At 38.2% G+C, this 19,301-nt stretch overlaps 1 protein-coding gene across 1 annotated transcript in view; it reads right to left on the bottom strand.

The window, feature by feature from the left end:
• Positions 1–19,301, bottom strand: part of LOC126191206 (uncharacterized) — a 307,035-nt gene that overhangs the window by 80,180 nt on the left and 207,554 nt on the right. The window contains exons 9-10 of the mRNA XM_049932000.1: positions 11,124–11,254; positions 3,787–4,171 (exon numbers count right to left, since the gene is read on the bottom strand). Coding sequence (XP_049787957.1) covers positions 3,787–4,171; positions 11,124–11,254 — 516 coding nt within the window. The remainder of the gene's footprint in view (positions 1–3,786; positions 4,172–11,123; positions 11,255–19,301) is intronic.

Below are 19,301 nucleotides of genomic sequence, written 5' to 3'. Positions count from 1 at the left end.
AGCAATGATCACACGCACGGCACAGCGGACACACCAGGAACCGCGGTGTTGGCCGTCGAATGGCGCTAGCTGCGCAGCATTTGTGCACCGCCGCCGTCAGTGTCAGCCAGTTTGCTGTGGCATACGGAGCTCCATTGCAGTCTTTAACACTGGTAGCATGCCGCGACAGCGTGGACGTGAACCGTATGTGCAGTTGACGGACTTTGAGCGAGGGCGTATAGTGGGCATGCGGGAGGCCGGGTGGACGTACCGCTGAATTGCTCAACATGTGGGGCGTGAGGTCTCCACAGTACATCGATGTTGTCGCCAGTGGTCGGCGGAAGGTGCACGTGCCCGTCGACCTAGGACCGGACCGCAGCGACGCACGGATGCACGCCAAGACCGTAGGATCCTACGCAGTGCCGTAAGGGACCGCACCGCCACTTCCCAGCAAATTAGGGACACTGTTGCTCCTGGGGTATCGGTGAGGACCATTCGCAACCGTCTCCATGAAGCTGGGCTACGGTCCCGCACACCGTTAGGCCATCTTCCGCTCACGCCCCAACATCGTGCAGCCCGCCTCAAGTGGTGTCGCGACAGGCATGAATGGAGGGATGAATGGAGACGTGTCGTCTTCAGCGATGAGAGTCGCTTCTGCCTTGGTGCCAATGATGGTCGTATGCGTGTTTGGCGCCGTGCAGGTGAGCGCCACAATCAGGACTGCATACGACCGAGGCACACAGGGCCAACACCCGGCATCATGGTGTGGGGAGCGATCTCCTACACTGGCCGTACACCACTGGTGATCGTCGAGGGGACACTGAATAGTGCACGGTACATCCAAACCGTCATCGAACCCATCGTTCTACCATTCCTAGACTGGCAAGGGAACTTGCTGTTCCAACAGGACAATGCATGTCCGCATGTATCCCGTGCCACCCAACGTGCTCTAGAAGGTGTAAGTCAACTACCCTGGCCAGCAAGATCTCCGGATCTGTCCCCCATTGAGCATGTTTGGGACTGGATGAAGCGTCGTCTCACGCGGTCTGCACGTCCAGCACGAACGCTGGTCCAACTGAGGCGCCAGGTGGAAATGGCATGGCAAGCCGTTCCACAGGACTACATCCAGCATCTCTACGATCGTCTCCATGGGAGAATAGCAGCCTGCATTGCTGCGAAAGGTGGATATACACTGTACTAGTGCCGACATTGTGTATGCTCTGTTGCCTGTGTCTATGTGCCTGTGGTTCTGTCAGTGTGATCATGTGATGTATCTGACCCCAGGAATGTGTCAATAAAGTTTCCCCTTCCTGGGACAATGAATTCACGGTGTTCTTATTTCAATTTCCAGGAGTGTATTATACATACAAGAGCCTTACATGGGTAATGCTGTAATACCTTACTTCCCAGTCCCACTACAGTGTTCCACAGACTGCAAGCCACAATTCCACTTCGAATGATCACAATGTCATCTCATTTGATCTGGGAATTCCACATCCTGCCTGGAATGCCTAAATTTCCATGGAAACTGCTTTTGACCTCACACATGCCAATCGGATTCTCCTAACTTATGTAATAATCATTTCCACTGCACTCTCACATAGAACAACATCATAATTGCAATCAAGCATGTGATCTCTTCAAGAAACTCTGCAGCATCACCAGTGGATTTAACCTTCATACGTGGATGGTAGACAATGAGAATGGCAACCCTATCAGAGACAAGGAAGACCTCAGTACTGTGAAAAGTTGTTTTCTGGAATTAACAAAATGACCAATGATCAAGCAGTTAAACAACTTACAATGGGGTCTAAAATCTTACACAGGAAAATAGAGAACACAATTCAACATCTTAAAAATTGTAAATCCTCTCATCTGGACGATATATATGGGGAAACGATCAAAGAAATGGGGCAGGAAGTGTTGTTGTGCTGAATTCACTGTGTAAATAGATATGGGAAAATGGAAAGTGGCCGGAAGACTGGTCAAAGTCTCTCTTCATCCCTGTGCATAAGAAAGGGCCAATCAGGAACTGCTGTAAAAATAGAAGTATTGCTCTCATACCTCACACACGCAAAATTTTGCTCTACATCTTGAACAAGTTTTTGAACCCGCACATTCAGCCTCATATCCCAAAATGAGCAGGTTTTGTTGATGAAAAAGGATCTTGTGAACTGATCCTCAAAATACAAGTAATTGAGAAATTGCAAGAGTTCTATTTCTTGTGTTCATCTGCTTCCTTGACTATACAAAAGCATTTGACTATGTTGTCTGGGAAAAGTTGCGGCAGGTGCTTGCAGAGTTCAATGTCCCACCACATTTGATAGCACTGATAAGAACTCTTCACAGCTGTGAAGACAAATACTGACATGTCTGATTTCTTCAGCATATCAAAAATGTAAGACAGGGTTGTGCCCTACTTCTCCCCTTCTCACTCCCCTACCACACCACAACAAAAATAAAAAACAGAAATAAAATAAAAAATGTACAATAACCATACCAAACTTGTCAGGAAAGCTCTTGATGGTTGGACTAATGTCATCTCAAGTAGTGTAAGAACTATTAACAACTTCTGATTTGCAGATAACACCATGCTCTTGGTCAGAAGTGAAGATGAACTTTCTGTCCTAGTAAAGGACATTAGCCTGTCTTATTGATTAGACATCAATCTTGGCAAATCCAAACTCATGATAAATGATTGACGAGGTCATTTCCAACTCACAGGTTGATTAAACGGATTGGAAGCCATGCACATTCTTTTGTGTATCTTGGGTCAACCATTTGAGACCAAGATGTTGTGAAGATGAGATAAGTAGATGGATCATGCTTGGTGAGCGTCTGAAGATCACTATGATCTGGCAAAAAAGACTGATAACAAACTGTATAAAAATCTGGCTTCTTGAAACACTCTTGTTTTCCATCTTCTTTTACTGTTGAGGAACATAGAACCTTAAAGACAGAGACAAGCAGTGTATTGACATATTTGAGCTTCGGTGCTGCACATAAAATGGAATGAAAGATGAACTAATTTTTTCATTACTGAGCAACTCAGCATCTCCAGGCGCCTTTCTTCTCATATCAACCAAAAAATTCCCCAGTTCTTTGCCATTCTATGAGAAAAGGTGGAGAAAATAATAATGGAAGGAAAGATCAAGGCACAAGACTGAAGGGGTAGCAGGTGCATAAATCAAATTGAGAAGTCTCCAGTCTACCTCTTAACAAGGCTCTAGGTGAAGCTGGTAACCATCCAGGTTGGAGACCTTAGCTTCATGTGGTCATGATGCTCAGAATGAGTCCAGCAACTTGTGATGATGATAATGGAGGCAGTGTTGACTATAGAGTTCATTGTCTAAGGGAAGTGTTGCCAACTGGCACAAAGTAGATAAGACAGTGTAGTAGTACAGGTGTATTTGTGTGTATAAATGTATGTGTAATAATTAGATCTGAAGAAAAACACTGACTAAAATATTAATGACATGTTCAGTCTTGTTTACATGCCTATGAAACATTCAAAGCCTCAGCTGTATGGTGATCTGCTACCTTTATTCCTACCAGTATCTCAATAAGAGATCTGCATTACAGATGTATAATTTGTCAATATTACACCCATTTCCTCATTGTCCATGTTCATCCATGGTCTTAGTAAATATATACTCTTATACTTTCCATAAATGATCTTGAATAATCCATAGATAACCTTAGATAACCTAAGAAGGACACAAAAATGCCCCATGATAAGTAACATGAAATTTACATGTAGGTAATATAAAAATATTGGCACAAATATATACATGTAATACATCCTACCTGTTTATAATAGTCATCCAGGTAACTGTTATTTAGCAGGAAGCTTTCCCAATTATATGGTGCAAGGCTTATGTTTCTTAGCTGTTCAAAGACTTCTGTTTTGGATTCTTGATCAAGCCATGTTGCTTTCTCAAATTCATCATTTAAAGTATCTTTGAGGAGTGTGAATGTTGCTCTGGCACGATTCTCCATTCTTCTAAGGTCTTCAGCACTAAAGCTTCGAAGGTATGCTGAAGAGGCAGCTTGTGACATCAGGTTGTATGCAACATCTTGACAGTATGCTTCACGATCACATAAACTGTGCGGTTCCACAAGATCTTCAACAAGTCTCTGTGCTGCATAGGCCAAAAGAGCATTACTCAGGTCTTTAGCAAATGGATGCTCACTGTAACAAACATCAGTGTCAGTGAGTAAAACTTTTGTAAATATTGATAAGAGACAACATCTGCCTATGAAAGTCAGTATTCATGAAACATGAAAGCACTTCTTTGGATAAATGACAATAGGTTAGGTTTTCGGGTCCTGTGACAAACTTTTACATTGAATGATAGATGTAACTCTCCAGATATGATTAAATTGTATTTATTATTCATAACATATTTTGAGATGTCATGCTACAAGGTTCATGATGAATACATGTTTGTTTTTCTGCTAATTTCTACTTTAATAGCGTATACACATTTTGTAAACTGTTGTCCAATCACTGAAGACTTGCACTTGGCAAATTGTTTTAACTTACAACCTTTCATGAGTGATCCAATAGCAAACAGAGCTATACTTAGGAGGTACATAAACAAAAGAACAAAATTATGTGTACAATTCTGAAATTTTATTAAGTAGTAAAAATATAAACATCTGTAGATGAATGAAATAAGGGAGTGGAATCATTTCAAGCAGTGACCTTTACATGACAGTAATGGACAAACATAGAGATAAAAAGAACCATTTTTACAGCACAGAAGTAACTTATGAACAATGAAATATCTGAAATATTCACTTTGTACATGTAATGGTTATTTTACAATGTTTTCATAATCAATGTATCAAAATATGTATCATGTGGCAAATACTGAAAATACTGTGAACTAATGAAGCATGAAAGTAAAGAGAACAGTCCATGAAATATACTTTGCTGCTATGCAAAAAGTGAGTCTGATGACAGAATTAAACTGAAGCATATATTCATTGACAACTTACTTCAAAACATCTATCTGGCAGCACACCCATATGCTTTGGTGAGAGGGGTGATGCATTGTGGCAACACACTGAAACTAACATGGAGTCAGCCTAACTCTGACTGAGCCATTCCTCAAACTCATCGAGACTGGTCAAACCTGGGTCCAAAGCAAGCACATCTTGCTCTATGGCAATTCAGATGAACTCTCTAAGACAGAGGCCAGGTGACCTTGAAGATATATTTAGTGTACATGGTGCTGCAGATGAAGAAAGAGATGTTTATGACTGAACAGTCGGTTCTTGTTCATTTGATAGCATGAAGGAAACAGTGCAATGTCAGAGTGTTCACATCAAAAAGCCAAAAGTTCAACAGTTCAATGTGTAAGGAATGTGAAAAGCATATTATCAGAGGCATCTTATGTATTAGTTCCAGTTTCTGGCTACATGAAAAGTGTGTGAGAGTGACGCTGAAATTCATGGATGACAACTAACCTTGGACATGATGTGACTCTTTTAAGCATAGAAGCAACAGAATAACAAACTCCAGTAAACTTAAAAGACTTTATTATTAAATAACTGCAGAGCAACATAGGAAAAATGAAAAATGAAATATTAGGACTAAATAAAATTAATCCGAATCTAGTAACCAAATCAGAGTTGTGTGTTTGCAAAAAGCAAGAACCAAAGACATGTGTTCATGTAGATTAATTGTAGGCTGTGTTTCCCATGAAGATATGCCAAATGAAGTACCTGGGAAATTAGTATCAAACTACAAGTGGCAGACAGTGAAGTGCAACAAGAAGAAGAAGAACAGGGTTGCTTATAAAGAGCCAAAGCCGTGTGATGAAACATATTACCCCAAAAAAAAACTAATAATAGTCAATTCTATTAGAGTCATCACACCTGGACCATATAATCTGCTTTTATGAATATTGTGTGACCACTGGTATAGATCTGTTAAGTGTTACATAGTTTAGGTTAGCATCTCACTTTTGTAAAGCAGAAAAGGAGAAAGGAGGAGTTGCCACATTCATCAGGAATTGTCATAAATTTAAGAACACAGACATTCATAAATTTTGCCTAGAGTAGCACATGGAAGTGAGTGCAACAGAAGTTAAATTTCATAATAAATCTTTCAAAATAGAAAGTGCATATTGAGCACCTGCAGGTAACATTAATCTGTTCGAAAAGATTCTTATAGCTCTACTGGCCTGTTTAACAACCAAAAACAATGAAATAGTGGTTGCTGGTGATGATACATGGATTTTCCTAAAAACTCTCCCAGTAAGAATTTATTACAGTATCATTAAACTTAATTCCTACCATAAACATCCCAACTAGGGTAGCTAATTGCTCACAAATAGTTATTGATAATATATTTATAGAAAGGTCTATATTACAAAACCAATAGTCAATGGTCTCTCAGACCATGACATGTAGTTCCTTTGGTAAATGTTCATACTGACAGGGATGTAAAATCTACTAAGAATGAATTCAAGAGAGTTGTCAGTAAACCAGAAATTGATTATTTGGGGACACTCCTCAAAAACATGAACTGGAGTGATGTATACAGTGCTCATGATATGAACACTTTTATTATAATGTACTTGCATTATTCAAATACTGTTTTCACTGAAAGTTACCCAGATTAGACAAAAATCTATGAAGAAAGCATGGATAACTACAGAAATATATGTACCTTGTGAAACCAAAAGGAAACTCTATCTGTCAATCAGAAACAGTGTTAGCACATTACAAGACAACCTGCAAAGTGTTAGAAACAGCAATACAAACACCCAAGCAAATGCATTATGAGAAAAAGATAATCACATCGGATAACAAAATAAAGACAATATGGGATATAGAGAAGGAGTGGACTGGTATAACTAGCCATGAAGAGGGGCAAATAGCATTAACAGTTAATGACACATTGGTAACAGATGTGTGCAGTGCCGCTAAACTTTTTAACTCTTACTGAAAAAATGGGGTTGTCCGGATTAGTTAATTCTCCTATGCAGTAGCTCAAATCAGATGTTACACACAACTTCACTAAATATGCATATGACCCTCACTACCCCAGCAGATGTTAGGTCCACAATAAAATCTTTAAATTGAAAAAAAATCTAGTGGTCATAATAAAATACAAACAAAGTCCATTTAAAAGTGTGCTTTTGAATTTATTAATGGCTGCCTGTGTAACCAATCATTTATCAGTGGAATGTCTCCTGAATGATTGAAACAGTCTGATATTAAGTCTTTGTTTAAGAAAGGAGATAAATAAATACCACCAAATATCAATGTTGTCAGTGGAATACTATGCTTAGTTTCATTTCATAATGTCAAAGAGGATTTTTTTGGAATAATTCATTGAGCCAAGCTAAAGTTTTCAAGGTCAAAAAAATTGTAATAAGACTTATTTGTGATGTGAATTCAAGAACATCCTGCAGAGGGCTGTTTAGGGAACTAGGGATATTAATACTGCTTCCCAGTATATTTATTTCTAGATGGAATTTGTTATTAAAAATATATTTCTTCTTCAAATAAACAGTTCAGTCCATGGAATCAAAACTAGAAATAACAATAATCTTCATAAAGATTTAGACACTTACTTTGGTCCCAAAAGGTGTCCATTATTGAGGAACACACATTTTCAATAATTTGCAAGCAACCACAAAAAGCTTAACTACCAATAAAATTTAGTTTAAGAGGAGCCTAAAGGATTTACTGGTGGCCAATTCCTACATGACTGATGAATTTCTTAGTAGAAGCAACTGTTGTGTGAGTGTGTTTGTTACTAATCATATCAAATAATGCAAGTAATAATACAACTGAACTTTTGTACAAATCCAGTGCAGTAACGTGATCATTGTAAATAAATGATTTAAAAATGATTTTTCTATTTAGTGTTTATTACCTCACAAATGAAAATACAAGGTGTGATAAAAAATAACAGGAATTTTTGTTTTCCTAAAGAATCTTTATTTTATCAACATCAATTTTTTCCCCTTCAAACCAATCCCCCTCAGATATAAAACACTTGTTCCAGCACTTTTTCCAATCTTGGAAGCACTTCTGGAACTCACTTTTAGTTTCGATGTACAGCTCCTTCAGTGATTCAGTTTTTATCTCATCAATGGTGCCAAAATGACATCTTGGGAACAGATAGAAGTTACAGGGGGCTATGTTCAGCAAATACAGTGGCTAAGACAGCATAATGATTTTGTTTTTTGCCAAAAAATCATGAACAAGGATTGATGTGTAAATGGGAGTATTATTATGATGAAATTTCCACAAGTTGTTTTTCCACAATTTTTGTCACTTTCTTCAGATTGCTTCACACAAAAGGCACACAACTTCCAGGTAGCAGTACTTATTGACCGTATGACAATTAGGGAGGAACTCATGATGCACTGGGAAAACAGTGAGAAGAACCTCCACATTTGATCAATGTTGTTGAATTTTATTTGGTATTGCCTCTTTAGGCAGTTTCCATTTGGACGATTGGTCCTCGGTTTTGATGTCATACCCACATACCCATATTTCAACATCTGCTATAACCTTTTTTAGAAGTTCTGTATCATTGTCGACTTCATTCAGCAATTCCTGGGCAATGTGTACATGATGTCAGTTTTGGTCAAAACTCAATAATTTCAGAACAACCTTTTCTGCTACAGATTTCATGCCCAAAACATCTGAAAAAATTGCTTCACGTGAGCCAAATGATATGCTGACATCGTGAGCAACCTCTTTGATGGTGATTCAGAACCATTTTCTTTACTTCTTCCACACTGTCATCAGTAAATGATATTTTAGGGTATCCAGGGCAGATGTCATCTATAACATCTTTTTGATCCCTCTCTGAAATGTTTATATCACTCATAAACTTTTGTCTTACTCATATTAGACTCACCGAAGACCACAGTCAACTTTATAGATGCGATGCTGCACTTTACTCCATTTTTTCAAGGAAAAATGTAATGCAAATTCTTAGACCCATATTTTTTGAAAGTAAAAATTCCCTTAGCACTCACAAACACATATAACCTTTACAACTGTCAACAGTAAACTATATATTCAAAACAGCTGAAAATGCAAACATGCACCAGGAACATGTGTACCGACAAGTTTAAAAAAATTGAAAAGCTAATGTGTTAAGCCCACAAAATTAAAAAATTCCTATTATTTTTTTAAATCCAATTCATATGTGTAATTTTTTTAACTCATTCCACATCCATAACAATAATTACAACTGGCATCTGTAAAAGATACATTAGCATATTTGACTCTTATTGTATGTATTTATTGTGTGTTTTTGTTTTTCTGACATTTTCTGCATCCTGGAAGATCTCATCACTATGAATCAATTGGTACAAAAAGTACCTCTAATCATGGATAATTTAATAAAGAGGCTCAATTCAGCATGTTATGTCCTTAGAAGCATCTCTTGCAGTGTTTACGCAAACACAAGAGTTTTGGCTAATTTAGCATGTTTTTGCTCCTTGTTATCTAATGTAATTATCTTTATTCAGCAGTTCTGACCAATAAGAGTATTATGTAAAACATAACTGTACATATGGAAAAACAATTTTTAAGGATTTGGGAATTCTTAGACACACTTTGCATTACAGTTAGTGAAAGTCTTCATTGCTGCAATAAAAATCAGTTCAGCTTGACTGTGATGCAAAGAGCACAAGACATGTACATAATTTCTATGTAGACTTTGTATCCTTTACTGAGTTTCAGAGTGAAGTAATGTAGTATGGTGTAGAGGTATTCATCAAATTTCCATCTAAAATAAAGCAAGAATTTGTGAATCCCAACAAGTTCAAAAGCAAATTAAAGACATAATTCACTAGCTAATCTTTCTGCAAATTATGTGATTAGCTCAATTCAACAACTGAAAAGTTCTGTTAGCTACATGGCATGTAGTAGTGTTTGTTGTAATGCTACATGACAAGTAAAGTATCACAAAGAGGACGCAGATGCTTACAGATGTAGATAATTATTTTCTTTGAAAAATACCTGAGTAATGAAGTAAACAAAAAGTTAACAATAGCAGATAATCAGCATCAGTTTAATGTAACTGAGGAGGCAGCAATTTATTTTATTTTCCAAACTTATAGCATTTCTTTTTTAAATTTACTTGACTAAATTTGCCTGGCATAAGCAGCAATAGCATTAAATGGTATAGCAATAGTTCCTTTTTAGTTAAGTATACAGATTAAGTTTTTATGATTTGCTTATCTCTTGTTAATGATAACCTACCTTTACTCACTCCACATCCCTGAAAGATATCATCCTTGATGAAATTTACAGAATATGAAAAAATAATTAATGAATTAATGTCTTTATATCAGACTTTCTTCAAATTTTTGTGTATTTCCTAGATTTATCAGTATGACTAGATCAGCATTAGTCATAATTGCTTGTCAGCATATTTTACCAAAGTAGTCTGCTGTCCTTGATTCTGGTTATTTCACATGTCTGTTGTTTGACCTCCATCATGTGCTTTATATTATGTGTTTTGCAAATCAATTAAAAAAAGAGAAGAAGGAACAAAAAAGAAACTAAAGAAACTATTTTAACTACATGTGTCATATCTGTCCCCTTTGTCACTCTCTTTCTGTTTCTCCATTCTTATTCTAGCACTGAAGTCTCCTAGTTCCAGTTTTCCTTCCCTTTTTTTCACATGATTCTTACTGCCATAAGCTTATCTAAGTATTTTTTGTAGATGTTAATATCGAAATTGTCCGAAGATGCATGTATTCCAGATTTGATGATTTCATGACTGTGTTCCATTAATAAAATAATATTATATTTTATTCTAATGTTTTTAAGAATAACAATAACATCATTACCACTAGTATCACTAAAAATAATAATATTAATAAATAAGAACAAAACAATATGTGATGAGTATATCATTATCAGCCATCAAAATATGAAAATTTGGAGTAAATTCCCAAAAGTGTGACATATGGATAGAATTTATAATCTGTGTATATGTGTGTGTGTGTGTGTGTGTGTGTGTGTGTGTGTGTGTGTGTGTGTGTGCGTGTGTGTGTGTGTGTGTAAGAGAGAGAGAGAAAGAGAGAGAGAACAATAAATTACTACAATTTTTTATACGAAATGTAATTTCCAAGTTAAAGTATTATGCTTACCTCTCTGCTCTATCTGCCAAATCCTGAAAAATATAATCAAAATACTCGGTGGAATAAATTTGAACCAATTGCTCGCCAATTGATTCATGGTAGTCATCCACAAGATTCATGAACAGTTTTTTCCAGTCAATCTGTAATGCATATTACTGGTGAGAAATAAACACATGATGGAATAGGTAAGAACATACATGAAACACTTAATTCAATACCGTACCATTAAGCATTCACATGAAAATTCTACATACTGTATTTTATACATATCAGAAAATTCCTCTGACTGATGAGACTTTCTAGAGGATCAATTTCACTACCAGTATCACATAATTTATACATTTCTTATCTGTGAAAATGTTCAATGAATGTAAAATATTTGTAATATGGGTACAGAAAATATACTCAACAAAATGTGGCACATGGAAGCACTTAATATTAGGTACTTTCAGACCAAATGCTCCTTCTTTCAAAACTGGAAAGTTTATGCCTTCTCGTGTGTTCATGTCAACTGTTCATTGGTGCACAAGTTTTTCACTATCTGCGTTATAAATGTTTTCAGTCTGCCAATCACTTTCATAAATATGCCCTTGTGACTTTTAACTGTCCTGGTGTTGCCCCTTTTTGGTCATTTATTTCACTGAAACAATTGCACTTTTTTTGGCTTTTTGTCCCAGCTGGTTCACTTCTATCATCTATATTGCCTCTACAGTATCAATCAGACAATCCAATTATTAAAGTTTCAGTATTACAAAGAAACAGAAATGGTTGCCAATAATTACCTTCATGAGGTGCAATTTCTAACATCGCTGATAAAAAGCACTTACAGAACAAGATACCAATAATCAATTTTCAAATTATATGTTAATTTTTAGTGTGAACATCACGAATTTACTTCAACTTTGAAGATAGATCTAAGTATGCTTATTGGTCAAACTCTGTCTTGTACTAACTTTACCACTACTGTCAGTTCATATAAAGTTTCTCAAATATTCTAACTGTCCCTTCAGATTCAGAAACTATTCTACCTCAGGTAGTGTTGCACACTATCTTCTCTGATCATGCATTGCTGCATTCTTCATGAAATTCATGCAACTTTACTAACTTCCCTTACCAGATTCAGAATTCATGCAATTATTTGCTGCTGATCTTCCCACCCTTCATTTTCGCATTCAACAAAAAATTGATTCAATTTTTCCCATTTATTTACAGTCATGACCTTAGAGTTTTAACAGTTCTGGTCACTAGCTCTCTTCTCCTATTCCAATGAATCCCATCAGTGATTCTATTGTTGATGGTGATGATATTTGGTTTGTGGGGCACTCAACTGCATGTTATCAGCACCCATACAAATTTCCAATCTTTTCACAGACAGCCACACCACTTTTCCCAAATGATGATGAGGACAACACAAATACTCATTCCCTGGGTGGAGAAAATCCCCAACCCACCCAGGAATCAAACTCAGGACCCTATGATCCAGAGGCAACAACACTAGCCACTTGAACATAAGCCGTGGATGTGATTCTATTATTCTATGATTGAAGATCGTGGCTTGTATAGGAACAAAAGAAAGAAAGAAAACAGGATGTGCATAAACTGTAGTGATGAAACTGAAAAGTTAAGTGATCATATAAATAGTCTTAACAAAACACTAATTTCCTAATGAGTGATATGAAAAATCTTACATCTGAAAAGTATGAACCATCAGCACTATGAAAATCATGTACACTTTCATTTATAGCAAAACTTGTTCAAATATGAACATGAAGTAACTGCAGATTGTAAAGCTTGAACTGTTTTCACCACAAGCATCACATACACTACCATGTAATAACCAAACTCATCCAAATAACTGAACAACAATTACTACTGAAACAAGTGATAGTGATAAATGTGAAAGTGTGATGGCAACAAATACTGTAAAGAATGCAGTGGCAGAACAAATGAAACAACAGTGAAAACCAGTGACAACAGAACCAAGATTCCACTGGATAGAACACAGTGTTCTTCTCTTAACCCTCTTAATACTAATGTATTTTCAACAGCATGTATTAGTGAGTTGAGGGGGAGATACTTTACGTCCACCACATTTTTTTAATTGTTATTGATTTACATTGACAACAGATGTTTTAAAGAGGTAATGATGTGGATGATGGACCCAAAACTTGAAAATACCTTTTAGAACCCCCTTAGAAATGTTGACAACTTTCAGTAATGCATACTACCAGAGGGGGTGAGGGAAGGGGCATTCTGTGAGCAGAACAAAAATTTAAAAACACACAAATTTCATTAATTATTTTTAACTTTTACCAACAACATAATTTTTAAAGAGATGCTGATGCATAAATAGCGTCTTGAACCACAAAATACTGAATATAACATTCATTGTGAGAGGGGAAAGAAGAGGAGTGAAAGTGGTGAGGCTTAAGGAAAGGAACAGAGTTTGGAGAGGTCTACCAAAACCCTGGATCAGGGCAGAGTTACCATATGGAATGAGAAGGAAAGACTGATTGTTGGGGCTGCACTGGATGACATTTTAAAACCTGAGAGCTTAAACATGGAAGATATGATAATATGCAAAACAGAGATTACTGCCAAAGTATCGTGCATGAGTTAATAAGAGCAGAAAGCTACATGCACTGTATGTGATAGATCCCTATTCCGAATCCCAAGCCACTTCCCTGAATGTTGGTCTCATCCTTATCAAAGGTCAGCTAACACTTCTGTTCACATTAAACCTGCTAATACAGAACAGTAATTACATTTTGACAGTTGCTATCCTTTCCATGTCAAACATTCCTTCCCATAAGCCTTGTCAGTCAACACAAACATATTTGCTCAGATGCAGACTCTTTAAAGTAACACATCACCATTCTCATCTCAGCCTTAGGATGTATACTAGCAACACACAATATCCTGTTGTAGAGCGTGTTCTACAATATGACAATTATGACTGCGGTGCTTGTTTCACCACACATGTTATCTGTGTTCTTCCCCCAGACAACAGTTTCTCACAACTCTGCAGGTGGAAACTGGAGCTACAACATGTCTGTGGTTCTCATCTCTCATCTGGCCTTAATTTATATTAATTTCTTTGATCTCAGCATTTCTTCACAGCAATTATTCCTTTATTCACTTCCTTTTAGTCTTCCATTCAAATCTCACACAGGGCTGCCCCCAACAATTAGTCTTCCCTTCTCATCCTGTTCGGTAAGCCTCCCCTGGCCCAAGGTTCTGCATGAATTTTCTGAACTCTACCAATTTTCCTAAACCTCCCTAGTTCTTTTCCTTCACCCCTCTTTCTTTCACTTCAACCCCTCTACCAGAAGAAAGAGCCACTGGCTCCAAAAGCTTGCAAACTTTAATACCTGCCACCACTTGATGAGTAGATTTTTTATCTATCCAATTATATTATGTTTTCAGAAATTGATTATTTTCATTGATATATGAGTATTAGCCCAAGTGGCAATTATTCCTTCTTATGGAACTCCCTTGTCAGTCATTGTTATCATCTATCTTGTTCAAACTGTTGTCTGTTTTCTACCTTATGTGCTAGTCCACTCATTTGTTTATCTGCACTATATAATCAACCAACATCTTACCCCTACATAATTTCTAGCACTGCTTTCCATGCATGTAGATAGGTCCATTGTAATGTACAATTTTGCATATAACAATTTGTTTACATTTTCATTGCCATAGGGTCTGCAGCTGCTATGAGTTGTTTGAAAGATTTCATGATGCCTTCAGCTCCCATTCTCTTTATTTTATGTACGATTGTACAGTTTTGGCCTTAGACAATTTTTGAGTATTTTATGGATGATTTTTTAGTAGTAAAGTATGCCACGTATGTACTGCTCCTATGACTCCATGTTATGCTCATAAAATAAATCTGAGATGTTTTACACTATTTTAGGAGTAGATTTATTTTGAGCAGCTGTTTCAAAACAAAAATAACACTTTCAGCCCTAAACCTGCATTTAATTATTCTTTATTGATGAAGGACCTACTTTCCTTCACACGTAATGTCAACTGGATACATTATATTACAACCATTCCAACAGCAACCAAAATATTGAACCCTCCCTTGAGCAGTTCTGACTAAAATCCCAACTTGATCCACCACCACTACCTCAAAATCATCCCTTACAAGTCTTCAAGGAATTCCTCACATCCAACATTGCTTCACAGCCCTTTCTCAGGTTCCTACAACATGACCCTAACCTATCCTCTGTAGAACTCCAGGCCCTTCATTCCCTAAAAGCTGATGACTCTATCATTATCCTCTCAGCAGACAATGAATCTACCTCTGTGGCACCTGAGCAATGGGGGTATCCTCTTAAGATCCACAAACACAATCACCCTGGCCATCTCATAGTTGCTGGCTTCAAAGCACCCATTGAACATATATCTGCCTTAGTTGATCAAAACATGTAATCCATAGTATAAAGACTTCCCTCCTATGTTAAAAATGCCACATTGATGCCATCTCCCTCTATACCAACATCCCACATGTACATGGTCTGTCTGCTGCTGAATATCTCCTCAGTCAGTGCCCATCTGATTCCAGACCTATGACATCCTTCCTGCTCACCTTAATCAACTTTATACTTACCAGTAACTACAGTACCTTTTGAAGGGCAGATATACAGACAGATCAGGGGCACAGCCATGGGGACCAAGATGGCTCCTTCCTATGCCACACTTTTCATGGGTTGCTTAGATGGGGTTTTTCTGGGATCCATAAGCCTTCAGCCCTGGTCTGGTTTAGATACATTGATGACATCTTTGCCATATGGACTCATGGTGCTGCTGACATGTTAAAATTCTTGGAATCTCTACATACATTTTCCACAGTTAAAGTTCACTTGGCCCTGTTCCATATCACGAGCAACTTTCCTTGACATTGGTCTTATACTCATTGAAGTTCAGCTACACACCTACTAACAAACAACTATGAAAACTGTTCAGGATTTGTGAAGGATTTTCTCCATGGAATGATTGCCAAAATCAGTAGTCACAGAAAATGGCACACAATTTTCATCTCACAAGTTCAAATACTTTTGTGAAAGAAATGGCATTTCTCATTTCAACACCACACAATTTCAGTCTGAACCCAATGGACATGATGAATGATTTGTGCATAAGTTAAGTCTCAGATGAGATATCTCATTCAGCAGAATAGCAAGAGAAATGTTTTATTAGTATTTATTTCTTAGTATAGAGCCACTACACGTCCAGCTGGAAAATTAAATGGGAGACCACATCATAATTAGTCAATTTAAAAGTGACTCATGCATCCACAGACTGAAACCTTTCTTTTTTTTAAATTAATGATCAGGTACTCATTATAAGGTAAAAATGTCAAAACAAATCATGGCTACCAGGCAAAGACATACAGCAGCTCAGAGGTGCCATGCCTAAAGTTATAACTCCTAATGTTGCCACATTGCACCACAGATATAAAATGAGGCTGCAATGCACTTGTACACATATAAGTAGTACACCTAGGTTGTTCTCTTTTTCAGGCTCACAAGATGACTTCGCTGTATCCAACCACCTTGAGGACCAACTGATGTAGCTGGCAGCCACTCCTAGCTTTGCCACTGGCTATGTGAACAAACTACAGCGAACTGACAACACTCATATGTGGATCTTGTGTCTCCTGAAAAATGCGTGGAAACTGACATGTCATTCACTAGACTGACCATCCACTCACTAGACATTGGTCATTCATGAATGGTCGTCATAACTGCCGTCTGCATCACGTCTGCTGTGCAGTGAGCTATGTTAATTTAAGTATTAACTGTATTTTTCTTACTTGTCACTTTTTGCTTTTTGCTTTTAGGAAGCTTTAATTGTCGAGTGCTAGTAATAGTGTTTCATAGATGTCGTGTTTGTATTGAATACAGTCAGAGAGAGTACCTTTAGTCAGCCATAGTGCCAGTAGTGCTAGTGTTTGTTTTGAATACAGTCCAGAGACAGGTAGTGCTATTTTCATTGTTTTCTACAAGAAGTGTCTAGTAACCACAGTTTAGTCAACTACCAGCCGCCTTTAGTGAATTAGCAGTCTAGTTAAAAGGTGATTAACTCTCTACAGTAAATTAATTTCTTAGGATGGATAGGATGTGTGACTGCTGTGTACGGACGCAGGAGGAGCTGGCCACTGTTCGCGAATGGCTGAACGTGTTGATGGCCGTAGTCAGCCATCTTCAGGCTACTGCCTCATAGTGTAACGGCAGTGGGGAGTCTGGTGCATCGCAAGGTACACCCCAGGTGTTACATGCTTCATCCACTGTCCCTGCTGTCGAGACATCTTCGCAGGTACCAGCCATGGTTGGGCTGGTCGTGTGGCATCGCCCGCTCTGCCTGTGAGTGGACTTGTGGCTGCTCCTTCAGCAAGGTCCGAGCAGGCACATGGGGGGAGGGGTTTATTAGTGACTGGGAGCTCCAACGTTAGGCGGGTGATGGAGCCCCTTAGGGAAATAGTGGAAAGGTTGGGGAAGAAGGCCAGTGTTCACTCTGACTGCTTGCCGGGGGTCTCATCCGAGATGTGGAGGAGGCCCTGCCGGCGGCAATAGAGAGCACTGGGTGCACCCGACTGCAGATTGTTGCTCATGTCAGCACCAATGACTCCTGCCGTCTGGGTTCAGAGGTCATCCTCAGTTCATACAGGCAGTTGGCAGAGTTGGTGAAGGCAGAAAGCCTCATTCGCGGGGTGGAATCTGAGCTAACTATTTGTAGTATCGTTCCCAGAACCGATCGTGGTCCTCTGGTTTGGAGACGAGTGGAAGGCTTAAACCAGAGGCTCAGATGATTCTGCGGAGATCTGGGATGCAAATTTCTCGACCTCCATTATCGGGTGGAGAAATTTTGGGTCCCCCTGAATAGGTCAGGCATGCACTACATGCAGAAAGTGGCTACAAGGGTAGCAGAGTACATGTGGAGTGCACATGTGGGTTTTTTAGGTTAGATAATTTTTTAGGTTAGATAATTCCCTCCTGAGACGTGGCAAGGTAGGAGTAGGCAAAATGCAACAGGGAATAACAACATTAATGAGCTAATAGTAAACTGCAGGAGCGTCTATAGAAAGGTCCCAGAACTGCTCTCATTAATAAACGGTCACAATGCCCACATAGTACTAGGGACAGAAAGTTGGCTGAAACCAGATGTAAACAGTAATGAAATTCTAAACTCAGTTTGGAATTTATACCGCAGAGACAGGCTGGACAGTGAAGGGGGAGGCATGTTTATAGCGATAAGAAGTGCAATAGTATCAAAGGAAATTGACAGAGATCCTAAATGTGAAATAATTTGGGTGAAGGTCACGGTTAAAGCAGGCTCAGACATGGTAATTGGATGTCTCTATGGGCCACCTGGCTCAACAGCTGTTGTGGCTGAGCACCTGAAGGATAATTTGGAAAATATTTCAAGTAGATTTACTGACCATGTTATAGTTATGGGTGGAGATTTTAATTTAGACTGGGAGACTCAAACGTCATAACAGGTGGCAGGGACAAAGAATCCAGTGAAATTTTTTTAAGTGCTTTATCTGAAAACTACCTTGAGCAGTTAAACAGAGAACTGACTCATGGCGATAACATATTAGACCTTCTGGTGACAAACAGACCCGAACTATTTGAAACAGTTATTGCAGAACAGGGAATCAGCGATCATAAAGTGGTTACTGCATGGATGATTTCAGACATAAATAGAAATATTAAAAAAGGTAGGAAGAATTTTCTGTTTAGCAAAAGCGACAAAAAGCAGATTTCAGAGTACCTGACAGCTCAACACAAAAGTTTTGTCTCAAGTACAAATAGTGTTGAGGATCAGTGGACAAAGTTCAAAACCATCGTACAATATGCTTTAGATGAGTATATGCCAAGCAAGATCATAAGAGATGGAAAAGACCCACCATGGTACAACAACTGAGTTAGGAAACTGCTGTGGAAGCGAAGGGAACTTCACAGCAAACATAAACATAGCCAAAGCCTTGCAGACAAACAAAAATTACGCGAAGCAAAATGTTGTGTGAGGAGGGCTATGCGAGAGGTGTTCAATGAATTCGAAAGTAAAGTTCTATGTACTGACTTGGTAGAAAATCCTAAGAAATTTTGGTCTTATGTCAAAGCAGTAGGTGGATCAAAACTGAATTTCCAGACACTCTGTGACCAAAATGGT

The sequence above is a fragment of the Schistocerca cancellata genome, chromosome 6 (assembly GCF_023864275.1).
Source record: "Schistocerca cancellata isolate TAMUIC-IGC-003103 chromosome 6, iqSchCanc2.1, whole genome shotgun sequence".
In the NCBI taxonomy this organism is placed as follows: domain Eukaryota; kingdom Metazoa; phylum Arthropoda; class Insecta; order Orthoptera; family Acrididae; genus Schistocerca; species Schistocerca cancellata.
This window is presented reverse-complemented; position numbering and strand designations above follow the sequence as displayed.